At 42.6% G+C, this 22,900-nt stretch overlaps 1 protein-coding gene across 6 annotated transcripts in view; it reads left to right on the forward strand.

Moving 5' to 3' along the window:
• Sh3d19 (SH3 domain containing 19) overlaps positions 1 to 22,900 on the forward strand; it is a 159,568-nt gene that overhangs the window by 90,375 nt on the left and 46,293 nt on the right. For 3 of the 6 annotated variants that reach the window (XM_076932604.1, XM_076932605.1, XM_076932606.1), the window contains exons 3-4: positions 18,044 to 18,084; positions 22,248 to 22,287. In XM_076932604.1, coding sequence (XP_076788719.1) covers positions 22,272 to 22,287 — 16 coding nt within the window. In that variant the 5' untranslated portion in view covers positions 18,044 to 18,084; positions 22,248 to 22,271. The remainder of the gene's footprint in view (positions 1 to 18,043; positions 18,085 to 22,247; positions 22,288 to 22,900) is intronic. The other 3 variants (XM_034500245.2, XM_076932603.1, XM_076932602.1) reach the window with 1 other exon arrangement.

Consider the following 22,900-nt stretch of genomic DNA (forward strand, 5'->3'; position numbering starts at 1 on the left):
GCATTCTTCTACTGAGCTACACATTCAGCCTCACTTTATATTGGTTTTGATCTTTACGAAAATAACCTTGGGACCTACCAGATGGCTCAGCAGGTAAAGTTTGATCCCCAGGACCCAGATAGTTGAAGGAGAGAACTGACTTCTGCAGGTTGCCCTCTGACCTCCATATGAGGAAGTAACTACCCCCTTCTCAATAGATAGATAAATACAATTAAACTAATTCAATGAAAACATAGCCCTAACAGGGGGTTAAGGCAGGAGGATTGACTACACAGTAAAGCATTGGAACACACACACAAGAGAGAAAATTTATGTGATCTCATGTCAGAAGGAGGTTAGAAGGATTGTGATTTCAACGATAACTTCTTATATTGAATTGCATGCAGACATTTACAATATGTTGACTTTATAGCTTCTCCCTAACCACTTGTCTTCAGTCATGGGCACCATTATGTCCTAGCCAACGTTCTGACTTTGTCAACAGGTTTCTCTCATAATGGATATCGGTTTCTCTCTATCCATAAGATACTTAGGTAGGGTTATTTACATAGTTTGGGTTAAGTGTGGGGGGTGGATACATGTGGCATACATGCATGTGTGTGCATGTGTGTATTCAAGGGTGGCAGCCAGGCTGGGTCAGAGGTGGGGCAGTGGCTGTTATGCTCCTTCATCTTATTCTTTTGAGACAGAGTCTTTCAGTGAGCCTGGAACTAGGCTGGCTGTTCACAAGTCTCTTTTCTCCAATCTTTCCCTACCATCACCCACACAGTGCTGGGGTTATAGGTTCTGCGGCCATGGCCTAGTTTTTATATGGATGCTGGAATCCAAACTCATAGTTTCTTTGCAAGCACCGAAACCCATATTGAGATGTCTCTGTAGCCCTAATTTTAAAGCCTGCCATCCACACTAGTTTGTTTTTGTAAAGATTTCAGGAAAAGGTAGATTTACTTAAGATTTCCTTGAAATGAGTGTATCATTTCCTTACCCATAATTTTCTGTAGGGTTAATCAAAACTATATTTTAACATTCTTATGTCTTTGACTCCAGTTAGATAAAGATACTAAGGACAAAAGAAAGTGAACCAGGGACTTTTTATAAGCAGAGCCTTTTTTTCATCCTGTGCATTTAGAGCTGCAGCCAGGGGCTGTTGGTTTCAGATCTTGTGAACTTGAACCATGCCTGTTGCATATGAAAACAGAAATTTAGGGGCCAGAGAAATGGCCCAGTGATTATAGATCACCAACTGCTCTTCCAGAGGTTTTGAGTTCAATTCCCAGCAACCACATGATGGTTCACAACCATCTGTAATGGGATCTGATTCCCTCCTCTCATGTGTGTGAAGATAGAGTGTTCATATAAAAAAAAATACACAAATAAGTATATTTTAAAAACTTTTATCTCAACATTTAATTTTATGAAACACTAATTTGATATTAAATAGATGTACTGGAATTCCTGTACAATGTTATATTGAAAATAGAATTCACTTACATTAAAAAATAATTATCGTGAAGCAGAGGCAGGAGAATCTTTCTGAGTTTGAGGCCATCCTGGTCAAAATACCAAGTACCAGGCTAACCAAGAGTACATAATGAACCCCCTATGTCAAAAACAATTATTGTGTTAGTATTTTTCTAAGTAATGAGGTAATTCATACTAATTATTAAGGCATGTGAAGAGCTGGACAGTGGTGGCGCACGCCTTTAATCCCAGCACTTGGGAGGCAGAGGCAGGCAGATTTCTGAGTTCAGAGCCAGCCTGGTCTACAGAGTGAGTTCCAGGACAGCCAGGGTTACACAGAAAAACCCTGTCTCCGAAAGAAAAAAAAAAAAAGACATGTGAAATTTAATTTTTAAAAAACTTCTTAATAATTTTGTTCCGGCTGAATTATCTTAAATCCTACTGAGAACTGGCAATCTTTGTCTACTGACGTTTTCATCATTTCACTAATACTTTCTTTTTTGTAGCTCGTAGGGTCAGATAACATACTTTTACCTGAGTGTGTCAGAGTGGTGAGCCTGCAAGTGGGTCAAGCCAACCCAAGATGGCTAAGACCTCCTTTTGGGAAATACGTTGGTATTTGACAAGGGTTTTAAGACCTTGAGGAACAACTATGTTAGTCAGCTTTAACATTCTTGTTCCATCTTATTTGTGGAGAGGTGCATATGCTACACCTGGCTGGAGTCTCTTCTCTCCTTCTACCATGTAGGTTCTAGGCGTGGTTCTTAGGTGATGGCTTGGCATATGCTTCACCCACTAAGCTGTCTTCATGGCCCCATCGCTCAGCCTACAGTGAGACTATGTTGTCACCTTTTCTGATACTTTCTGTGAGTCTGCTATCACTGCTGGCCTTCCTGTCATGGAGGTCCCACCCAGTTTTCTTCAGACCCTGGCTTTCTGAGTTGTGGCTTGTGTGAGTAATGTAGACTTTAGAGTAAAACCTGGAGTCTTAGGTTCTCACCCGGCCATCGACAGTTCACTGTGTGATTACCTCCACCACACACTTCTCTTCCTTCTCTTCCTGGGGAGAGGAGAACCCAGTGTTCTCTAACATGGTTGTTTGCAGACAGGAACAGCTGTAAATCTTGGGGGAAAGTTGTGGCCTTGGTTTCAGTGGGTCCCTCCCTGTAACAGAATGTCCACTGTTACCACAATAGCTGTCATTTCATCAACAGCAGGAATAAAACATGGACTACGATTGAATATCTTATCAAATATTCAGTGGCATCTAAGCCAGGATAAAACAGGCTGAATCACAGGTTGAGAAAATAACAAAGTAATAGATACAGAAGCACAAAATCAATGTAAATTTCTGTAGTAGAGACCTCCCGAAGCCTTTGGTTTGCTAATAACATGCATTTTGAAAATGAATTGAATCATGTCCTTGGAAAATAGACATTTTTTGAGAATGTTCCTCGCTCTGGTAGCTCTGACGAACAATGTAAATGAAACATGAGTTCCTTCTAACAACGCAAGGGTTTGTTCTCTTTGGGGAATCTCGATAGGAACTCCAGCAATGTGTAGGCACAAACCTTCTATGCAAATATTTAGAAATGTCTCCTTTACATAAGCAAGACTATTGGGACTCCCACCTTCTAATTCCTATTCCACGCAAAGCCACTGGAAAATCAAGAGCCCATCTGGTAGCTACTGGACATTGGAGCCCTTTAAAGTGCTGACCACTGGTAGCTACATGAAATGACCCCAGAGACAGTGTCCATTTCTAGACTAGGGTGGCCAGAGACGAGCAAGCTTTAGCATAAGAGTTGTCTTTATCCAAGGACAATGACTGTTAATGAAGACTGCAGATAGTGAGATGGCACCAAATAAGCAGCCTTATGTAGTCAGGATAGTTAAAAGCATCAAGAAGAACCAGGAAGGAGAACAGAAAGGGGAGAAAACAGTAGGTATGGCGTCCATCAGAACCAAGGTTAGCCTCTGCCTAAAGGATGATGAGGTCACACTGGTCAGCTTTGAAGAAAAGCTGCACAGGTCAGTGTGTTGCTGCTGTGTCCTGTGTCCTATCCTGTCTCACCCTTCTTCCCTCCCACACTGGAGGTGTGAATTCTATTCAGCCATTCTTCCCTAACCTCACAGTGAAATGGCCCCAAGTATTATAGTCTGTGCGTGCTGAAGCAGGAGAGCACACAGACTGAACAGCACTTGTAAAAGGTACAAATTACTCAGTATTCAGTGTGAGTTACTTCTTAAGTCGCACTTTAACTCTTTGTGGTCTGAATGTTTGTGTCTCACTAAGCTCCCTTATGCTGAAGTCTTACCTTCTATGTTGATGGTCTTTGCAATGAGAGTCTTCTGTTTTCTGTTTTAAGCTTTTAATTATTTGTTTTCTCTTTCATGTGTGTGTGTGTGGGGGGGGGGTGCATTCATGTGAGGTCAGGAGACAAGCTTGGGTGTCCTCTGTTGTTTTAGGGAAGGTCTTTTTTTTGTTCTTACTCTGTACTCCAGGTTAGCTGGTAAGTTTCCCCATCTCCCTTCCCCCACTGAGCCATCCATCTCCTCAGCCCTGCAGGGAGGATCTTTAAGCTGGGATTGTGTTCTGAGGGCAAAGTCTGTCAACAGAGATCCTCATCGGACACTTGTCACTTTGCTGTGTGAGGACAAGGACAAGGCAGTCTCTATGACCATGAAGCAGGTCCCCATCAGATATGCAGTGCTTATTGTCACCTTGGCCGTGACCTTCCCAGCCTCCAGATCCATGACAGAGAAAAATCCCTGTTGATTTTAATGAGACTATAAGTCTGGGTTTTTTTTTTGTTTTGTTTTGTTTTTTGTTTGTTTTTTTTTTGAAGCAGCCTGAATGAACTGATCACACACACACACACACACACACACACACACACGACAGCTGACAAATTTTTACAAATTTGTGTTAGACACTGGCAATATTAAGAACTAAATTGCACTAACTCACAAATCTTTTTGATCTTCTGCCTTTTTGTTTGTTTGGTTTGGTTTGTTATTTTATTTCAGACAGAATCTCATTCATTAGCCCAGGCTAGCCTGAAACTTACTATGTAGCCAAGCTGATTTGAACTCAAGGCAAATTGTCTTGCCTGAGACTGTCAAGTGGTGAACTTATAGGCATCAAGTATCATGTCTGGCTTTAATGTAATTTAATTTTTTAAATAAATAACAAAATGAATGTGCTTTTTTTTTTTTTTTTTTTTTTGGTTTTCAAGGCAGGGTTTCTCTGTGTAGCCCCAGCTGTCCTGGGACTCACTCTGTAGACCAGGCTGGCCTTGAACTCAGAAATCCGCCTGCCTCTGCCTCCCAAGTGCTGGGATTAAAGGCGTGCGCCACCAACGCCCGGCTTGAATGTACTATTTTAGAACACCATTTCCTACTATGTTAATTTTGCTTGCTAGGTGTGCAATATGTACTTCTTTCAAGGGGTGGCGCACTGCAGCTGTGAAAGGCAATGGTGGGAATATTTATACTGGAAAACGGGCAGACCAGGGGGCTGACTTATCATTTTGCTTGCTGCCTACACTTAAAGTGATGGGGAAAAAAATGTTAGCGATGCAGATTTAACTTGCACGAGTACAGAGAGCATTATAAAGAGTGGTACATGCATGCATGGCATGCGCAAGACCTGATTTGATCTCAACACAGACAGATGGAAGCATTACGAAAAGTGCACAGAACGATGAATGAAACGTTCCTTCTCTTTTTGGGAATTATTGTTGGAGTCAGCAGCGATGTTGTCACCACCACTGACAACAGAGTCAAAGCCTCCACATTAAACAAGAAGGTCTCGTAAGCACACAACAGCAGACAACGGTCTGTGCCGCTGATGCTAGCAGAGTTGTCCTCCCAAGCATGTAATTGTAACGTAGCATTACCACGCCACTGTGGTTCATAAGCGTCATACGATGGACACAATGCTCTGTGTAGTTCGTACATCATTTTATTTATTACCATGTGCGTGTTTATAATGTGGGCATGCCTGTGGAGGCCAGAGGACAGCTTTGTGGAGTCACTTCTTTCCTTTAACCTTTAAGTGGGTTCTGGGAATCAAACTCAGATGATGAAGCCTCAGAGCAAACACCTTTATCCACTGAGCCATCTTGTCAGCCCGGTGAATTATTTTAAAATAACTTGCTGTGGCAAAAAGCAAAACAAAATAAATCAATCGGCTTGTGTCAATTCCTACACCTTTGAATAATGAACATTATATTTAAGCCGTCATCCAGTCAGTCACTATGTGAAATTAGCAGCCTGGGGTCAGATTTATTTACCATTATAGGAGAGAAAATCCCCTGGATCCAAAGTTGAATAATAAAATGACTCAGGACCTGTATGCAGTGTCAGAGCTGTTTACGAAAAGAAAATGATGTTTCCTAAGCCACCCCTGCTGAGGCATGAAAATAAAACAAGAGTTAACAATCACACTCCATCAATGTGCACACTTAGAATTTTCAAGGTTTATTTAGTTTTATTTTATGTGTATCATTTTGCCTGCATGTATGTCTGTACACCATATGTACTGTCCTTAGAGGCCAGAAGACAACATCAGATCCCTATGAAGCTGTAGTTACAGCCAGCTGTGAACCACCGTCTGTGCTAGGAATTGAGCCCAGGTCCTCTGGAAGAGCAGCCAGTGCTCTTAACCACTGAACCATCTCTCCAGCACCAACACTTTTTAAAAAGACATCCATGTAATTAGTATTTTTTGAGAGCATTTGTGAGGTTTCAGGTTTTCCTAGGTGCTGGGGACAAGTGTAAAAATGAGCCACTGCCTTCAAAAACTTTATGGGGAAGAGAGAAGTAAACAGTCAGTTAAACAAACAGTTAACAAACCCTGGGATTTTAGTGCAGGCTCGGAGACAGGGACCACCTTTGGACACTTGGAACCTTTACAAAATAATTATCAAATATAGAACGAATCATGTGCCAATTCAAATAAAGTATATGTAAAGGAGCGGCCATTGTCAGACTCAAAAACTAAGAAAGTGCATCTTCCTTTCTGCTAATACAAAAAGATTGAATAACAATTCCTAGTAGAAGAACTTTTCAGACAGGAGTGGTAGCATTCACCTTGCTTTCAGCAGCCAGAGCCATCACCATCTCTCAAAAGACCCAGTCAGTCCAGGGCAGGCATGTGCAGAAGCACTTGGCACAAAGCCCAGTATTAACCTGAATCTATAACCAATGATAATATCACCGTAAGAGTGTCTAAACACTATTTATCTGGTCATGATCCTTCCCACTTATAAATTACCAACAAGAGAAATAGGAGGAAATGAATCTGTGTACAGGTATGTGAAGGACAGTTAGTTTTGTTTTGGGGTTGGAGAGATGGCTCCAGCTGCTCTTACAGAGGACCGGGGATCAGTTCCCAGCACCTACATGGTGGCTCTAAACAGCCTGCAACTCCTGTTCTAGAGGATTGGATGTTGTCTTCTGGCTTTCCAGGATACCAAACAAGCACATGAGGTACATCCATGTGTTCATATACCTAAAACAAAAATAAGTAAATGTTTTAAAACATTTTGTTTACGACCAATGCAGATGTGGATGCTTGGAGCCAACCATCAGACTGAACTTAGGGAACCTGGTGGGGTAGCTGGCAGAAAGACTGGAGGAGCAGAGGGGGACTGCAACCCCATTGGAAGAACAACATAGGCTGGCCTGACCACCCAGTTCTCCCAGAGACTAGACCACCAACCAAGGAGTGTACCTGGAGGGATCCATGATTCCAGATACTTATATAGCAGAGGATGGCCTTGCCTGACAGCAGTGGGAGGGGAGACCCTTGGTCCCTGGGATGTTTGATTCCCCAGTGAAGAGGGATGTGGGGCCGGAAAGTGTGGGTGGGTGGAGGAGCACCCTCATGCAGGCAAAGGGGAGGGTGGATGTGGGAAGGGAGTTGTGGAGGGGTAACCAGGAAGTGGAACAAAAGGGTAACCAGGATGTAAACAAATGGAATGATTAATAAATAAAAAATAAAAAGTTATGTTAGGGACTAGAGAGGTTGCTCAGTGATTAAGATTATACTGCTATTTCAGAAGAAGCGATTGGCTCCTAGCACCCAAGTCAGGCAGCTAAGACAGATGCCTAAGTCCAGCTCCAGAGGAATCTCAAGGTCCTACAGGCACCTGCACTCCTGTGTACACACGTGCACACACACACACACACACACACACACACACAAATAAAAAACAAGCTAGTCTAGAGCTGAAGAGATGGCTGTGCAGTTAAGAGCACCGACTGCTCTCCCAGAGGATCTGAGCTCAGTTTCCAGCAGCCACATGGTGGCTCACAACCACCTGTAATGAGATCTGATGCCTGATGCCCTCTTCTCGTGTGTCTGAAGACAGCTACAGTGTACTCACATATAAAAAATAACTCTTTTTTTTTAAGTACTATAATAATAAGCTAATCTTTAACAAATTACTTTCAAAGTAAGGTTGACCTTTGAGGGCAGAATGGTAGGTGCCAAGTCATAAGACAGACCTTATAGGAAGTTCGGATGGCAAAGCAAAGACACACTGGTGAGTAACACACCACCTATAATTATTCCACATCAACCTTAGTTTTATTCTTCTTATTGATGGAACGACAGGACCAAATGCCTTCCAGACACCACAGAAGCTGTGGTAACTCTGCACGTTCTGTTCCAGGCAGGTTCCCTGCTGACACCAAGGCCTTTTTCCAGAGATTTACAGCCGTTTCTGTCTGAGTGCAACCATGTCAGAGGACTGTTTTGACTGAGTGAGACAAAGCTAAGAAGAGAGCTGCTAGGTGCTTGGTGTAGTTGTGCACACACCTGTAGTCTTAGCTACTTGAGAGGACAGAGGCAGGAGGATCACTTTGTTGGAGACCAGCCTAGACAAAATAGCAAGACCAAATCTTAAAGTATTTTTAATCTTTAAAGACTTTCTGTGTACAAGTGTCTGGCATATGTGTATGTGTGTGCATCATGCATAAACCTTTGTGAGGTCAGATGAGGGCATCAAATTATAGACAGTTGTGAGCTACAGTGTAGGTCCTGGGAATTAAACTTGGGTCCTCTGTAAGAACAGTCACTTAGCCATCTGTCCAGCCCCATAAAAGATATTGTTTGTTTGTTTGTTTGTTTGTTTGTTTTTCGAGATAGGGTTTCTCTGTGTAGCCCTGGCTGTCCTGGAACTCACTCTGTAGACCAGGCTGACCTCGAACTCAGAAGTCCTCCTGTCTCTGCCTCCCAAATACTGGGATTAAAGGCATGGGCCATCACGCCCAGCATAAAAGATATTTTTAAAGGTTATTTTGGTGTGGGAAATACTGTCGCCCTTTTGTTTGGAGGGAGTGGTAGTTTTGAGACATCTATCTTATCTCCCTATGTGGCTTATGCTGCCTTCCAAGTCCTGGGGTTCTGTGCCTCTGGGCCTGCCTTACTGTGGTATCTTATAATAACTTACACATTTTGTTACCATCTAAGGTGTAAAAAAAATTATCTTCCTAATTATGTCACTAATTACTTCTTTTGTTTTCAGAAGTATCAATTAATATTTTGATCAATTTCAAATGCTTAAAATGTGTATTTGTCTTGTCTTTAAGAAAAAGAGAAACGCCTTCCATCCCTCTTGGCAGTTTTATTTTAGTCTTGTAAAGAATGAGGAAACATAAACTCATGTTTTCAGTCTGGTTTCTTTCCCTGTTGTTTTCTGTTAAACCTGCTGGTCTTTGAGTGACTTTGTATCAGTGGTAAGGCCTGACATTTTTTCTGTAGAACATTGTACTGATTGATTGAGGTGACTCTAGTCTTGTCTGAACAGTGCGGATGCTGAAGCTAAGGCCCCTCCCTAAGCTCCCATGCCTGCACATGCCCCTGTATAATGTATTCTGTTGCTAGCCCAATTCCAAATGTCAGCTGTTTCTGGAACTTCAAGTTTTCTGTTACTGAATTTTTTATTTTTTGCCTACATCATCAGTAGATACCAGAAACCTGTGCTAGGAATTTCTGTCTCCTAGATTTCAATATTGGTTGCTTTAAAATCGGTTAGAAACACTGCCAAAAGAAGGGCCAAATGTAACAAGGGCCAGTGTGGAGTATAGTTCTGTCTTCCTCTCATTCTTCTTGCTTTCTTCTATTGTCTTTCTTTTCACACGTATGTGTGTGTGGTATCCAGTTGTGCTTTGCTTGAGGGGGAGGTAAGGAGATAAGGGTATGGGGGCGTCATAAGCTAATAAGCCAAAAGGAACCTGCCATGTGTTGCCTAATATTATCTTTTGATTCTCCTAATATAATAGGTAATCTTTCAAAATTGTGGTGTCCTTTTTATACCTTTTACCAGTAAATAAATCCTTACCGTAAAATTAAATTCGATTGCATTGCTACAAACCTGAAGAGAGAAGGGCTGGGACTTTAGCCCTTTTTGTTATTAGGTTTTCTTTCCTTCTTCCTTTTTAAAGATCAGGCTAAGTTAGCTGAAGGGGAAAGATAACACGCCCCCCAAAATGATTTATTTCAGTTACTTAGTTCTTTGGTTCCATTCACTCAGTAGGTGTTTGTTGAACACAATTATATATCAGACTCATAGTTCTTTCTGTGTTCCCATTTGAAGAGATCAGAGGTCACACTGCACATATAACTATAAATGTCACCTTTTTCTGCCTGACTGGACATTATGCTATACCTTTCTTTGCAAATAGAGTTGTGCCTGTTCCCTATCATAGCAAGCCTGACTCAGACACATTTTTTAAAGATTTATTTATTTATTTTATTATATGAACATAATAATTATTTTATTTTATGTATATGAGTACACACTCTTCAGACACACCAGAAGAGGGCATCGGATCCCATTACAGATGGTTATGAGCCACCATGTGGTTGCTGGGAATTGAACTCAGGACACCTCTGGAAGAGCAGTCAGTGCTCTTAACCACTGAGCCATCTCTCCAGCCCAAGACACATTTTATCTAATGCATGTCACAGTGTGTTACTGTATTTTTACATAGCTTGAAAGTAGCAGTACATCAGTTTTTACTGTTTATTGGGAGCTAGCAGAGTCTTATAATGAGAGAGTCTCAGAGAGTGTGCAGCTAAAAAACAAAAACAAATGTAAAGCAATCACTCTTGAATGTCTGTGATCTGACATGTAAGTTCTTGTGTCTGTTACCAGTGTTGGAGTTAAATGGAGTACGGAAGTTAAACGTTGGAGTCTAAAGCACCCTCATATAAGGCCAACATTGCTGCTTTTCCATCCAGTGTTGGTAGTGAGGCCAATCCTCCAGTCAGTGTCACATGCTTGTCAAGGCAATGTGAAAAGTGCTTCTTTATTTTCCTCAGTTTCGACAATGGATTCAAGGCTCGGGACATGTGAGACACGTGCTCTACCAGTGAATAGCCCCAGGTTATTGAGTTTTTGAGCCAAGGTCTCCCTGTGTATCCCAGACTGGCCTTGACCTCACTATCCTCCTAACTTTACCTCCTCAGCGCTGAAATCGCTGGGATTTTAGGCATGTGCTGCCAGCCCCAGTGAACGGGACAGTTCCTGGTTTTAGACTCAGATACTTCGGGCAGGACATGCCTATGACACGGCATAACTGGATATTGATCTCAATAGGACAAAACCAGCAGCAGAATTTGAAGATCTCTGTGCTAAGTGGGTTGTGGTAGAATCACTGGAACTAGCTAAATTGTATTTCTTTTGCCTGCAAGTGGGATTAAGCTCACATCAGTTCAGTGAGCACGTGATGCAGTTCCGCTGAATTGCTCTGTGAAAATGGGGAGAAGCCATTATTTCTCCTTGAGAAACCTGCAATCTAATTAGGAAGTCAAGACATGCATGTATTTAAAAAGAGAGGGAGAGAATTAGGAAGGAGGGGGTAGCACATTCCAATTTTAACTGTTCTGTAGTTCTAACAGTTGAAAGCATTTTCCATGATCTTTGAACTTTATATAGAATTTCTTTTTAATAGACCTAGAGCGATATGAAACTAAATCTACAGAGCCCACTGATCTCTGGCCATTTTGAAGGACTGGGAGGCTGACCTAATAGAACAGAGGACTGTCTGTGGTTACAGTGGGAATAAGAACATGGTTCAAAAGTACAAAGGTCTGTAGTTCGCTTGATGCTCTAAGAGATGAGGTATACAAGAGTACTCTTTGTGAGACTTTGAATGTTTGCTAAATGCCAAATAGTAATTCCAACTGGCATGCAAAATATTTGTGTTTTCAAGATAGGATTATGTGGCCCTAGGCCAGCCCAGCAGGTGCTGACTCAATAGTTCTGAAAGTTTCAGCCTGGTGGGTCATGGAGCACGGTTGGTAGGATGCCTGATTGTCATGGATGAAGCCCTGAGTTCAGTCTACAGCACCGTATAATCCAGGTGTAGTGACATGTGCCCGTGATTCCAGCATTACAGAGATGAAGACGGGTTGGTCAGAAATTCAAGGTCATCATCAACAACATAATTAGTTTGAGACCAGCCCAGAACACATGAGATTTTATTGCAAAAACAACAACAATTCAGCCACATATATCATGAACTATAAGAATTTCAATATTGGAAAGTAGGGTAAAAAAAATATTACATTTTAAAATCTAATATGTGCCAGCTATGTGCTAATATAATTTTACATTGTTTTCCTTTAAGTCTGGGCAGCCAGCCCGAAGATGGACATATGTTCATTTTACAAGCAGAAAAGTAACAGGAAGTAAATTGAATGACCTGCTCACAGGAGTGGAAGTAGGACTCTAGCTGGCTGTAGGGTTTGTACCTTTTCTGGACATTGATGTGGCTCCAGTCAGCACATAGACACATCCCAGCCTGCCAGCCAAGCTCTCCCCACAAATATGAATAGAACTTGTTGAAATTAGCCATACCTATCCTTTATATGATTTGTTTGTCTTTGGAAAAGATGAATATAAAAGTGTCTGGTGAAACTTGGCATTGTATTATTGATCGTTTTAAAGAATATTTTTACTTATTCTTTGACAGTCCCATACCTGTACACACTGTATCTTAATCATATCTACCCAAAGCCTCCCTTCCCCAGGCCTGCCCCTCGACACAGCCCCTCCCACCTTGATACCCTTTCCTTCCTTTGTATGGCCCTCGGAGTCCAGTAGTGCACCTGCATACTCATGGTGTCATGATCTTAAAGATTAGAAATTGACTTGTCGGTAGTGACCCAAAGTGAGGGAGGGGATTAGAATATCTTTTGCTTTACTTTGTTGTTTTCTTTGTTTGTTTTTAGTTCTGAGGCACAAGCTTGCTAAGTAGTTGAAGCTGACCCATAACTCGCTATGAACTCGGGCTAGCTTCAGACTCACCAGCAAGGGCTGGGATTATAAGTGTGCTCATCACTCCCAGATTAGAAATCTTTTTTGTCTTGTCAGCATTTTCAATTTTAGCAAAACCATCCCTCAGTGCTGGGGACATGGCTCAGTGATAGCACGTGGATGAACGTATGACGTGTGTCCGTCTCTGGGGTGCCGTCAGCTCCTCAGGGGTGGAAAGTCACTCCAGTTAGATCACAATTTGTTTTCTTTGTTTTGTTTTTTAAAGATGGAGTTTCGTGTTGCCCAATTTGGCCTCAAACTCACTCCGTAGCTGAGGGCGAGCTTGAAGCTCCTTCTGCCTTCTCTTCCAGAGTTCCGGGCCTGTGCTTCCACATCTGATGTATGTGGGGCTAGAAATCAAGTCTTGTGCTAAGCAGCGTTCTGCCAGCCACATCCTTGGGCCCTCTTTACAAGGCCTTTTCCCCTTCCTCTTAAGTGTGACACTTATCCAAATCTTAGAACTTGAAGACACTGCTCAGCTACACCTTCTCCTGTTCTTCACAGTGTACCACATCGAGCACAACAGACTGTGATTCAGTATCAATTTAGACTGCTACAATATCATTATTCCTTTATATCTGTGAAACAGAATACTTGCAGAACAGTACTTCCTTTTTTCTGTTACATAACACATTGCTTTAAATCAAGAGTTAATACATAGTGGTACAGGTTCCATCCAGCACACACAAAACAGAAGCACCAGAAATCCCATAGCTCGCTTGGCTCCCTTTGGGGATGCAAATCAGACTAACCATAGCTCTGTTTATAAAATTACAAGTAATTATATTTTTCTGAAATGTAATAAAAAATAGGTCACATTTGTTTCATTGTGGATGAGGAATAAAATTTGGAGTATGAGAAAAAAGAAGAGAATGGGAACTCAGTATAATCAAAATGTATTGTGTGCCCATAGAAAGATGCCATAATGGAACCACTTTGTTTCTTTGTTCATTGGATTTCCAGGACATGTTGTCTATCCATATCCCAGGCTGGCCTTCAGTTTACTATAGAGCCTGGCTTGGCCTTTGGTTTACTATAGAGCCCAGGCTGGCCTTCAGTTTACTATAGAGCCCAGGCTGGCCTTCGGTTTACTATAGAGCCCAGGCTGGCCTTCGGTTTACTATAGAGCCCAGGCTGGCCTTCGATTTACTATAGAGCCTGGCTTGGCCTTCGGTTCACAGTCCTTCTGCCTTAGCTTCCTGAGTATTAATGTGAATATGGGCATGACCACAGTCAAAATCTATTACTGTATAAAATCACCGTATGATAAAGATAGATATATCTATATAGAGACATATAGATTAGGACACATAACTCAGTGGTAGAACCTTGGTTGGCCTACCTAAGCTGACAAGTTCAGCATTATGAAAAAGGAGGAGGAGGAGGAGGGGGGGGGGAAGAAGAAGAAGAAGGGGAGGAAGAAGAAGAAGAAGGAGGAGGACGAGGAGGAGGGGGAAGAAGAAGGGGAGGAAGAAGAAGAAGAAGGAGAAGGAGAAGAAGGAGGAGGGGAGGGGAGGAAGAAGAAGAAGGGGAGGAGGAGGAAGAAGAAGAAGGAGGAGGAGGAGGAAGAAGAAGGAGGAGGAGGAGGAGGGGGAAGACGAAGAAGAAGGGGAGGAAGAAGAAGAAGGGGAGGAAGAAGAAGGAAAAGGAGGAGGAGGAGAGGAAGAAGAAGAATTATTTTGGGCAGGCCATCTAGAAAGCTCAGTGGGTCAGAGGGTGCTTCCTGCCAGACTGCCAGATCAATCCCTGGAAGCCACATGGTGGAAGAAGACAACCAGACTCCAAATGTGACCTCTCACCTCCACATGCTCACCATAGGACGAACAAATGGACATGCCATAAATAAATACAAACACAGTTGTTTTGACTGTAGATAATTCTGAGCTCTAAACATTCACTTATTCAAAGGCTCATTTCTTAGAAAGACTGACTTCCTGTGTTCTGTCGTGGGAAGGCTTACTTCTCTACCTTATGCTGGTTATACTCACACTTTTCTAGAGACCTATTGTTTCTAGAGACCAATTTCCTCCCTTCTCTTCCATCCTGCCTCCGCCCATTTCCTCACACCCAGACCCTGATCTTGTCATCCTCTGTCAGGGCCATCTTGCCTTGCCAACCAGAAGTGGTGGCGCTGGCTTCCATCCCGCTCACTTTGGCCCTGACTGTTTGTTTGCTGCTGCCAATACTGGTTCTCAATAGTATTTTTAGTTGTCACAGATGGAGGGGCCAGAACATGGCTGCTGCTACTCAGTCAAATTTCTGTTTTCAGGAAATGTGGCATCCACAAGGTGTAGAGTTCAGCAAATTAGCACATCCTGTGAGTAACTTTGAAAGTCCCTTATCTGAAACGCCTAGGACCAGAAGTGTTTTGGACTTGGGAGTCTTTCAGACTTGGGTGTCTGAGTGAACTTTGCCTGTGAACTATCCGTAAGAGTGCTTGAAGGTTTCCTTTTGGATTTTCAGACCAAGGATGCTCAACAGTGACATAGGGTTTAAAGGAAACTTAAAACAATAGAAATGTATTTACCTTCCTGGTTTTGCTGGAGTCGGTAGGTGACTTATGACAGCAGAAATGTAGTAGCCCACTGGTTTTGCTGAAGTTGAGGTGGCAGGAGGCCTGTGTTCCTCTGAAACCCACAAGCAGTACCGTCTTGCCTTCCTGGTGTCAGTGGTCACCAGTAGCCTTTGGTGGTCTCAGCTCAGAGCAGCACCGTTGATGTCCTGTAGAGCTCTCCCTGGGTATCTCTGTCATCTAAGCATCCAGACGTATAGCATTGTGTCCTGTATGATTTTATCTTAACCAGTAATATTTGTAATGGCCCTATCTGAGATAAGTCACGCACAGAGGCACAGGAGGTAACATCTCTAACATAGCTTTGTGAAGAGAGATGCAATTCAACCATAACATCTGCTCGTTCCACCCCATCAGTACACCTTCCAGTGAGCTGAGGGATTGCAGTGTACTCAAAGAGCCCTTCTCCTTAACCCATACATGTATGTGTTAGCTTTCCACCCCTGATTCTTTTTATTCACATGTATATAGCCTCTCCTCCCTCCCTCCCTCTCCCTCCCTCTCCCTCTCCCTCTCTCTCTCTCTCTCTCTCTCTCTCTCTCTCTCTCTCTCTCTCTCTCTCTCTTTGTGTGTGTGTGTGTGTGTGTGTAGATGTAGGTATGAGCATTGTGTGCCAAGGTGTACATGTAGATAAAGGAATCTTCTTCCCTCAGGGAGTACGGTTTGGAGATCTACCTCAGGTCCTTAGTAACAAGCACCTGTACTTGCTGGCCAAGCCACAGTGCAGCAAGCCTCAACTTATTCACTTCTCAGAGCCGTAACTTCTGCATTACCTTATTGTTAATTTGCTTTTCAGGTAATTGTTTTATAGAAAGCCTTTAAGAACTCTATCAGAAGTCAATAGTACGAAAACATTTCTTGCTTCCTGCTGTCAAGGAGCTTCAAGAACTATCCTGTCTTCCTTCCGAAACAATGCATTATCTTCATTTAGTCATTCTCAGCCTTCCTAACACTGTGATCCTTCAATACAGTTCTTCATGTTGTGGTGATCTCCAAACAAAATTATTTTTGTTGCTACTTCATAACTATAAGTTTGCTACTGTTATGAATCATAATGTATGTATCTGATATGCAGCCCACAAAGGGGTCTCGACCCACCCTTTGAGAACCATGGCTTAGTTCGTTTTGTGCTGCCGTAACAGACTATCATAGACTGGTCATTTATAATGGGTAGAAATTTATTAGCTCCTGGTTCTTTGGGCAACTGGGATGTCAACAACTGAGGAACTGGGATCTGGAGAGGGCTCTTTTCTTTCTGGAAGGCAAAGGGGCAGGTGCTAGAGAGCATGTGTGAGCGGGAGCCAGATCTAGCTCTTCTGCAATGAATTCGCTCCCGTCTACTTGATGGCAGCAGGACCCTTCGAGCCTGGCTTCCTCTAACCAGGTCCTTCCAGTACTAATTGATGGCAGTTAAGCTTCTGATGATGCATGCTTTGTAGGAGACATGTTTTTAAAAAAGCAATTTTATTCTTAGAGAGCCCTCCTTTAAATAAATCGATATCCAGAAGTTTTAATTTTCTTGCTTACGAAACAAGGTATATTTTGAAAGAACATAAATTTTAAAGCAAGTATCTTAGTTACTTGTTTGCAAGTAACTAAGTAAGTAAACACCATAACCAAGGCAACTCTTATAAAAGGAAAACACAAGGAAGCATTTAATTAGGGTCTTGCTTACAGTTTCAAAGAGTTAATCCATGGCCGTCATGGTGGGAAGCAAACAGGCATGGTGCTGGAGCAGTTGCTGAGATTAGATCCTGGAGAGAGAGAGAGAGAGAGAGAGAGAGAGAGAGACAGACAGACAGACAGACACACACACACACACACACACACACACACACACACACGGCCCACCCCTAGGGACACACCTCCTCCAACAAGGACACATCTCCTAATCCCTCTCAAACAGTTCCATGCTCTGGTGACAAATCATTCAAATGTATGGGGGGTGGGGGAGGGCTGTCATTCAAACCACCATAGCAAGTATAATTTTAAAAGAATATTCTAAAAAAAAAATGTAAAGAATGTTAAAAACAAATTCTTGGTTGTTCCCCGCACCCCGAAATCCTCTCCTTAAACTGGTTGGTTTTGTTTTGTTTTTGCTTGTTTGTTTTTTCATGTCCCAAAGACCATTTGATTTGAGTAGAAACAACACTAACATCAAACACTTGTAGCTAGTGAGTCTTGTCTCCGTAACTCTTCCAAGAACACAAGGACAGCAGGAAACCACAGCCAGCTGCTGAACAGAACCCAAAAGAAGTAGAAGATTGCTTTGTTGGGTTGAAAATTGCTTTGTTGGGTTGAGGTGTTTTAAAGCCCGATGCGATCTAAAGAAGAAACTGTTGGCCCTTAGGTTAAATTGATATTCAGATAATGTATTTAGCTGCTGTGAGGTCCTGGGAGAACTATGTAAAGCTCTTGTGAGCATCATGTAATAATACTGTCTGATGAGGAGGAGTGTCCGGAGCTTTACTGGGAGATGTAATTTGTAGGTTTCTATGAAAGCAATTTTAAGGCATTGTAATATAAAAGGCAATTTAAGGTTTTTCATTAATTTTTGTTCTGTAAAGAGGCCAGTAACTAATGTCTTATGCCCCTAAAAGACCTGGCATTGTGAAAAACTATTCTCCACAGAACTGATGAATGTGTAATACATTTTCTCTCTCTCTTTTTCTAGCCAAGGACCCCTGTCATCCATTAGAGCTGTAATCAAGAGATGTAAGTTTGTTTTCTTCTGCTCTGTATTTTCCTCTGTAGTCGTTATAAATGATGGTTGAGATTCCCAGCAAGTGATTGTGTATGATGAATCTACCAAGGACCCAACAAGTATAGCTTCTCCTAAGAGTTAATAATGTATTTTTGACAGCAGGTTTTTCACTATCATTGCTTGATAAGCCAGTATCTCAGAATTATACTTTTCCCTCATACAGTCAATTTAAATCTGGAGCTGGGCATGGTGGACATGCCTATAATCCTAGCACTTGGGAGGTAGAAAGGGGGAATCCAGAGTTCACAGTTATCCTTGGCTACATAAGGAATTTGAGGCCAGCCTGGGCTATATGAAACCCTGTCTTTAAAAACAAAGCCAGAAACCTTAATCTTGCAATGCAGTATCAACAAGCAGATAGAATTTTGTGTAATATTTTTTCTAAAGTAAGAAATATCTATCTGCTGAGTTTTAAAAAAAGATTAAACCCTGGTCTAGAGAAATGGCTCAGTGGCTAATATCACTGGCTATTCTTCCAGAAACCCTGAGTTCAATTCTCAGCACCTACATGGCAGCTCACAACCATCTGTAACTCCAGTTCCAAGGGATCCAACGCCCTCCTCCACAGGCACTGCATGCACCTGGTACATAGACATGCAAGTAAAACACTGTTACACATAAAACAAAATATTTTGATAAAAAATATCCAATCCTGTCTTTTTTTGGTTAATTTAGTCTCTCTATGAAATTTTCAAAAGCTATATAAATGCAACCTGGTGGTGGTTGCACACACCTTTACTCTCAGCACTTGAGAAGCAAAGGTAGGCAGTTCTCTGAGTTCAAGGCCAGCCTGGTCTACAGAGTGAATTCCAGGACAGCCAGAGAAACCCTGCCTCAAAAAACTCAGCAGATAGATTAAAAGAAGGAGGAGGAGAAAGAGGAGAGAGATGGGGGGCTATATAAATGCCTATAAAGATAGGCTCATACCTCTACATATAGAAATAGAAGGGCCATAGTAGAATTCTCTCCAAACTTAACATTTATATTTTGTGTCTTTACCTCTTGGCTGGTATTTTATAATTTGCTATTGGTATAGAATTTTAACCTTTTGTAAATAAAGGCTCTGAAAAGGTCCTTTATTTAAACAGAACATGGATTACCTGTTACAGAAATAGTAAAGACAGGGTTTTAGATGTTTTACTCTAAAATTGGAGTGGAGATTACCACACTAAAAATAATATAGCCTATGTTTAGGAATATAGCTTTTAATATTTAATATGAATTTAAAGCATCCACACGTCATGAAGAACATGGCTTTGAACAATCACAAGGAAAAGTCGGTATGATGGCAGTTCATAAAAATCTGTTGTCTTGGCAGAGAGAAGGTCAGTGGTTAAGAGCTGAGAGGAATGGAGGTTGGCTCTCAGCACTCGTATTGGGAGGAAAAAGACACAAGAGACAGACCTTGGTGACTGTTACAGCTCTTCCCTTTAAGGGACAGTAATGGAAGAGATATGTGGTCATCTTTGTAAAACCTCCCCTGCTGAGGAGAGAGAGCTGGTGTCCTCCCTCTCCTTCCTGGGATGTGAGGACTCTGATAGGAGTTGCACTTTGTCCCTGACTCTCCAGGTTCCCCGGGATGGAGTTTGCTTAGACTGTGCAAGGTAAAAGAAGGCAGATGAGGATAAAGGGGCAGGACGAACTCAAAAAGCATGGCCAGAGTTGTGGAAAAACCATGGCTGCCTGTGGGGCTGTGAAAGGCCCTGAGGCCGTGAGGCCGAGGAAAAGGAGCAAAGAACAGGCAGGTGTGTGTGCCATACCTGGGATGTCAGTGGAGACAGCAGCCACCGTATAACATTTCAACATTGAATAGAACCAAGTTTGCGAGTCAAAATAAAGGAAGGAGGGGCTTGTGTTGGAGACAGGAAAGTCAGTCAGGAAACTAGCAGAGAGAGCCTGGTTGTCTATCAGGCTGCCAAGGATGAGGACGGCTGGAGGGGAAGCAGTGATCTGGCAGAGCAGCCTGGGGCACAAGAGAAGAGCTGGCACAATGGCCCCAGTAGAGGGAGGGAGGAGGAGATGAAGCAAAGGGATTTGGGGTTCAATGACCAATTCCTTTTATTTCCTATCTGTCACTCATGTGGTAAATAACTACACGAGTCTGCATTTGCTCTGATGCTAAACACGGATAGATGACAGATGGATACACTGTCCTCATTCGTATAGACATAAAGTGAGGGATAATTAACGTCCCCCCCCCCCGCCTGTTCTTTAAGAACATTTGTAGGGCTGGCAAGATGGTTCAGCGGTTAAAAGCTGGATGCTCTCCCCGAAACCCCAAGTCTGATTCCCAGCATTCACATGGCAACTCACAAGGCATTTGTGACTCCATGCCTAAGTGATCCAGTGTCTTCTGGCCTCTGTGGGCACCTGGCACACATAGAATACACAGACATACATGGAGGCCAAACATCCATACACATAGTTACTGATGGCTGTGAGCTACCAGGGTAGGTGCTGGGTATCCAACCTGGGTCCTGTGGAAGAGCACTCATCCTCTTAACCATTGAGCCGTCTCCCTAGCCCCTAATTTAAATAAAGCAACAAACAATTTTTTGAAGGAAAAAAGTTGTAAATTTTTTTTTATCATAGCAGCCAATTAAGATGTCCTATTTGGCCGGGCAGTGGTGGCGCACACCTTTAATCCCAGCACTTGGGAGGCAGAGGCAGGTGGATTTCTGAGTTCGAGGCCAGCCTACAGAGTGAGTCTACAGCGTGAGTTCCAGGACAGCCAGGACTGCACAGAGAAACCCTGTCTCAAAAAACCAAAAACCAAACAAACAAACAAACAAACAAACAAAAGATGTCCTGTTCACTAGTCCAGAATCAGCCATCTAACCCTGGTAAGAAGACAGCCTTCGTTCTTTGTTCTTTGTTGTAATGTAATGCAACATTACACAGCCAGTTGCTTTTTAAATTCCTTAATAATGATTCTAGTTCCAGTCTATTGTGGAGTTTTGTGCATTCATTCTTGGACTCCTAAATATTTTTTAATGTTTTTTACATGTGCTAATTGGATCTATCTGACCTTTTTTGTTGTTTATTTGTTTACTTTGGTTTTTTTTTTTTTTAAGACTGGGTTTAGACCAGGTTTTTGTTACATAGCTCAGGCTAGGCTGGAACTGACTATGTACACCAGGCTGGCCTTGAACTTATAGTGATTCCACTGCCTCCCAAGTGCTGGGATTATAGGTGTGTGCCATGACTCTTGGCCTTTTCATTCACTTTTAGACAAACATATCCCTAGAGTTCAGATTTCTCCAACTCTGCTTCCATACCATCAGCTGGGGGGGGGGGGGGGGTCCGCATTAGAGAGTAGCACTGTCGGCAGACTGTGAGCTGACCCTGACTTACAGCTGAAGGGAAGCGGAAACCTGGGAGGTTTGGTTCACAAGGTAGAGTTGCAATGTGGATGAGGCTTCCAGACTTGAAGGCACGAGTTTGCTGTTCTGGATGCCCTTGATGTCACATCACTTGCACCTGCTCGCACCCTGTCCAAAAAGCATAGCAGTTGAGTTTTTATTATTGTGACTTTTATCAATAGTGTGGCCCTATAGTAAGGACATTTATAATATATAATCTTCCAACATATTTGTTTTCTCTAGTTATCTAATAGATTATTTGAAATTATTTAGAATGAGAACTAACAACCAACTCACCCAGTTCTACAAGGAGCCAAAGTATTTGGAGCAGCAAGCTGCTCCCAGGCTTGTGGACCCTCACACCTGTGTGACCATGGGTTGCTCACACCTCTATGTCTCTCCCTATGGTTTGAGGAGGATCAAGGATGGTCTGTCCAGGCTTATGATCCTACCAAAACTTAAAAGGTTCTGTGTTGGTGGTAACATTACAAATTGACATCTCAACTTATTTCTTACCATCTGAAACTGTGGCCCATCAACTTTCTTTTCCATTTAAGTGTGCAGAATGGGGGGAACCTGGAGATTTTGCCCACAAAGGGATCTTTAGAATGTGTTCCTTGAGAATAGAATCTCTCAGGGTAAAAGCAACACGGTAGGTGGTCTTGTTGCTGAATTCCTTGTAGAGCATAGGCAACTGGCTCGCCCCTTTCCCTCCCTCTCCTCTTCTGTAACCCCTTCTTTTTCTCCCTTAGCATTCATGACTAGTGTACAGCACAATGCCCCGCGGAAGAGGTATGTTCATGCAGGAAGACTGGAGTCTTGGGGAAGTGCTGTATCTGCTGATTCCAGCTTTAGTGGTGATGGTGGGCATGACTGCAGCAAGCGTGGGTGATTCTGACGCAGTGAAACCTTCTCACCAATCAGACATTCCTCAGAGCTCTGACCTCTCCCGTTCTTGTAGACAACATTCCTTCATGTGGCTCAGCTTTGACTCGAATGTCAAATGTCATTGGGGCCCGATGACTCTATTAGCATATTCCAAGTCGTGATCCAGACATGGGTTTGGGTTTCCAATACTGGGGGTTCAGCCTTTGCAGCCCAGTGTCGGTTCAGCTGCCCCAGCTCTGAGAGTACCCCAGATTTCATTCCTGCCTTTACTGGTCTCAGCTCTGGCAGCCATGCTCAGAGGAAAGTTGGAAGATATAATGGAGATGCGAGTTTCCACTCTTTCCCAATCAGAAGCACTTGGAAAGTGTAGTGGAGAGGTGCTGAAAGCTGCCTCCCAAGTAGTCTGCCTCTCAAGCAAATGCCCTTGTACACAAGGCTTTACAGTAGAGTACTTAAAGAGTCCACCTGCCAAAGGGATCTTTAAAAATAGAGGTGATATTCTGTTATGTTACAAAGA

Source organism: Arvicanthis niloticus, chromosome 4 (genome assembly GCF_011762505.2).
Source record: "Arvicanthis niloticus isolate mArvNil1 chromosome 4, mArvNil1.pat.X, whole genome shotgun sequence".
Lineage (NCBI taxonomy): Eukaryota > Metazoa > Chordata > Mammalia > Rodentia > Muridae > Arvicanthis > Arvicanthis niloticus.